The 3,711-nt window shown below is 41.0% G+C and overlaps 1 protein-coding gene across 1 annotated transcript in view; it reads left to right on the forward strand.

Moving 5' to 3' along the window:
* The window catches only part of ITK (IL2-inducible T-cell kinase), a 60,497-nt gene that overhangs the window by 46,387 nt on the left and 10,399 nt on the right, over positions 1 to 3,711 (forward strand). Inside the window, exons 10-11 of the mRNA XM_008574426.1 lie at positions 1,334 to 1,467; positions 1,843 to 1,917. Coding sequence (XP_008572648.1) covers positions 1,334 to 1,467; positions 1,843 to 1,917 — 209 coding nt within the window. The remainder of the gene's footprint in view (positions 1 to 1,333; positions 1,468 to 1,842; positions 1,918 to 3,711) is intronic.

A 3,711-nucleotide genomic window follows, 5' to 3' on the forward strand; every position in this document is an offset into this window, starting at 1 on the left:
GTGAAAGAGGGAAGGCACTGTCCGGGAATGGGAAAGAACACAAGGCCCATCAAAGCAGGTCCGGGCCTCTACCACGGCTGGGAGACAGTGAGGAGAGTAACCACAACCCTATAAGGTACAATGGAGGATTGAGAGCTCAAGTTTGTGTCGGGGTCCCCAAGGCCACCCCAAGTTCAGTGATTCACTAGGAGGACTCCCAGTACTGAGACTTGTTAAGATTTATTACAACAAAGGGATACAAAACCTAATCAGCAAAGGGAAAAAGCATGTGGGGCAAAACCCAGAAAAAAACCAAACGCAAGCTTCCAAGAGTCCTCTCCCAGCGGAGTCACACAGCCCATGCTTTATTCCTCTAGCAGCGAGTCGTGACAACACCTGTAAAGTATTGCCTACCAGGGGAGCTCATTAGAGACTCAGCACCCAGGTTTTCATTGAAGGCTGGTTACGTAGACATCCTCTGCCTAGCACATACCAAAACTCCAGAGTCCCACAAGGAAAACACGTTCAGCATAAACCACATTGTGTATACAGACAGTTTAGGCACTACCAGCTACCCTTATCAATCGTAGACATCCTCTGCCTAGCACATACCAAAACTCCAGAGTCCCACAAGGAAAACATGTTCAGCATAAACCACATTGTGTATACAGACAGTTTAGGCACTACCAGCTACCCTTATCAATTAGGGAATAGTGAGTGCCCTCCCAAAATCTGTTTCCAAACCCAAGCCAAAAGCTAACCGTGTAAGGCCTTTCTACGGATAGCAGACAGGCCTGCTATGTTAACTCTTCACTGCACAAAGTGAAATAAGTATGAAGGGGCCAGAGAGGCATCCTCAGCACGTGCTGACAACTAGTTAAGTCCACAGAGCAGAGAAGGCAGACATGCAGCACATATAATCCCATTTCCCCACTTGGTGGCCACAGAAGAAACATCACCAATCCATCACAGCACTATTTTCAACTGGGTCAAGACACAGCCTCAGAGTGCTTCTTAACACAGCACTGCTGGCACCCAGGTCCATTCTGTCAAGACTGATAGACAAATCAATGAGAAATTGGTTAACAGACACAAAGAATGATTACATATTGTAATGACAAATAAGCTAACTGTCCTAATTTGACCATCAAATATTGTACACAACTATTAATATTCAACTTTGTATCCCACAAATATGTATAATTTATGCTTCAGTAAAAAAGAAAAAAATATATATCAGCCATCCTTGTGAGAGGTTATGAAACAAAGATAATAAGAATCTGTTACCAGTCAACATTTTTGTGTCTCAACATTGCGTCTTAATAATCACTGCCTTTGTGTTTCATTTGCTTAGTGAGAACAATCCCTGTATAAAGCATTATCACATCAAAGAAACAAATGACAACCCCAAGCGATACTATGTGGCTGAAAAGTATGTGTTTGATTCCATCCCTCTCCTCATCAATTATCACCAACACAATGGCGGAGGTAAGATCTACAGGATAAAGCCAGAGGGGTACCTTCGCCGGACACGTGGTGAAATGTGACAAAAGCCCAGCCTGGTTTCTTCATGTCAGAGAAGCTGAACATAAATAATAACTAAATATACAAATAGAAAAGGATGCCAAATATTTGATTATTCCATTAGCAAACTCTTCTAAGAAAATCATGGAATTTCACCACCTGCCACCTATGCCTATGAATCTTCTGAAGGAGAGTGTGATATCATTGACTGGGCTTCGGGATTTGTTTTCCAGACTAAAAGTAGCTTTTGCATCGTATTATATTTTTCCTTGATTGTTTAACTTAGAATGTTTCTACAGCAAAGCCTAACCACTGCCTTCGGCTTTTCAATCAACCCAGGCCTGGTCACTCGACTGCGGTATCCAGTTTGTTCCAGTAGCCAGAAAGCCCCGGTCACGGCAGGGCTGAGATATGGTGAGCAGCACAATCAGGAATGTTATACATTTGAGCTAAAATTCATGTCCCTAATGGTCTGGGGAAAATTCTGAATGGACTTGCCATAAACCTAACTGTTCCCCAGACTTCCAGTGACCATTAAAACAGGTATACTATATATCTGGAGATGGCAGCACTAATGAACATTTACAATACGTGTGAATAAGAGAAGCGTGCATGTATCTAGGTCAAATTAGTGTCCACTGGTCTTAATAAAGAGGTCATCAGCAAAGTGTTTATTGAGCACCTACTTTGTGCAAAGCACTCTACTAAATGCTATTAGAAAAATATTAGAAAACAATGCCTTAGCACTGTGTGTCCACCTATCTTCTAGAACTTTTGTACCATCTAGTTTGTCGGGCACGGGTCTATCACAAGGGCTGTTGGCATCTATTAGTGTTTGTTAGCATAGCAGAGTCTGTAAAGGGCCACGGGCTCTTCATCCCTAACCAGCACTATGTCTGCACACAGTGGGTACTCAGTACTGTTTGTTGTTGAAAAGAGGTAGAAATCTGCCTGTTTATAGTACCAGACCAAGTGTCAGGAAAAGATAATGCCTCTTATACCCTCTTTACGAAAATAAGGTTATTCTAACAACTGCAGAATCCTGATGTTTCCATACTGAATGGGATCTCAGAGATTATCTGGTCAGCCCACTCATTTTGTCAGTGAGAAAACTAAGGCTCAGATCCTTTTATTTCTTTATTAAACACTCATTGAGAGCCTGTCACGTGCCAGACTGCGCTGGCTTGTGCCTCTGTAAGTCTTCTTTGAATCCACCTTTTTAACCCCCACCCCTGCTAAGGCCTAGCAGAGTGCTGTATACATAGTGGATGCTCTTGATAGATAAATGAATTGTTACAAAGAAAAACTTTAGACAAATTAAATTTAACAGAGTTTGAGCAAAGAATGATTTGTGAATTGGGTAGCCACCAGAACCAGAATAGGCTCAGAGTGACTCTGGGGCTGCTGCTTCCTATGATCAGTAAGATTTATAGACTTGAAAAGGAAAGTGACATACAGAAACAGAAGTGAGGTACAGAAACAGCTGGATCAGTTACAGCTGGGTGTTTGCCTTATCTGTACATGGTTTCAACAGCTGGCTGCCTGTGATTGGCTGAGACTCGGCTACTTGTTACAAGAGTGGGTTACAGTCTGTTTACACATCACGTTAGGTTACAGTTCACTATGTCTGAAGAAACCTTTAGGCCAAACTTAATTTAACAGAATGAGTGAATGAATGATCAGCTCAAATGAAATTTGCTCTATGTGAAAAATGACAATAAAAAATTTACAATCAGGTATGGAAAATGGTTGGGATTTTACAAGAACCCTTCACTTATTTTCTTTAATATCTTGATTAATGCCATCCTCCTTCTTTCCATGTAACCTCCCCACACACTTCTCATGGTTTCAAATGCATATCCTGTGTTATCATTTGGGGAAAAGATAACAATTTACCTATGATAGTTCTAAGTCTAGAACTTACACCATTTGCTATCTTTGAGTTACATTAACAATAGACTAAAATTCTAGTAGGGCTATATAACATTTCTCATGGTTTCATATGCATATCCTGTGTTATCATTTGGGGAAAAGATAACAATTTACCTATGATAGTTCTAAGTCTAGAACTTATACCATTTGCTATCTTTGAGTTACATTAACAATAGACTAAAATTCTAGTAGGGCTATATAACAACTACAACTCCTTGAAGTTGATATGACAAGCAAACAGAAAGGACATTGTTGGGTGGGAGGGAGGAGAGGGAG

This window comes from Galeopterus variegatus, unplaced genomic scaffold, assembly GCF_000696425.1.
Source record: "Galeopterus variegatus unplaced genomic scaffold, G_variegatus-3.0.2 Scaffold1046, whole genome shotgun sequence".
Lineage (NCBI taxonomy): Eukaryota > Metazoa > Chordata > Mammalia > Dermoptera > Cynocephalidae > Galeopterus > Galeopterus variegatus.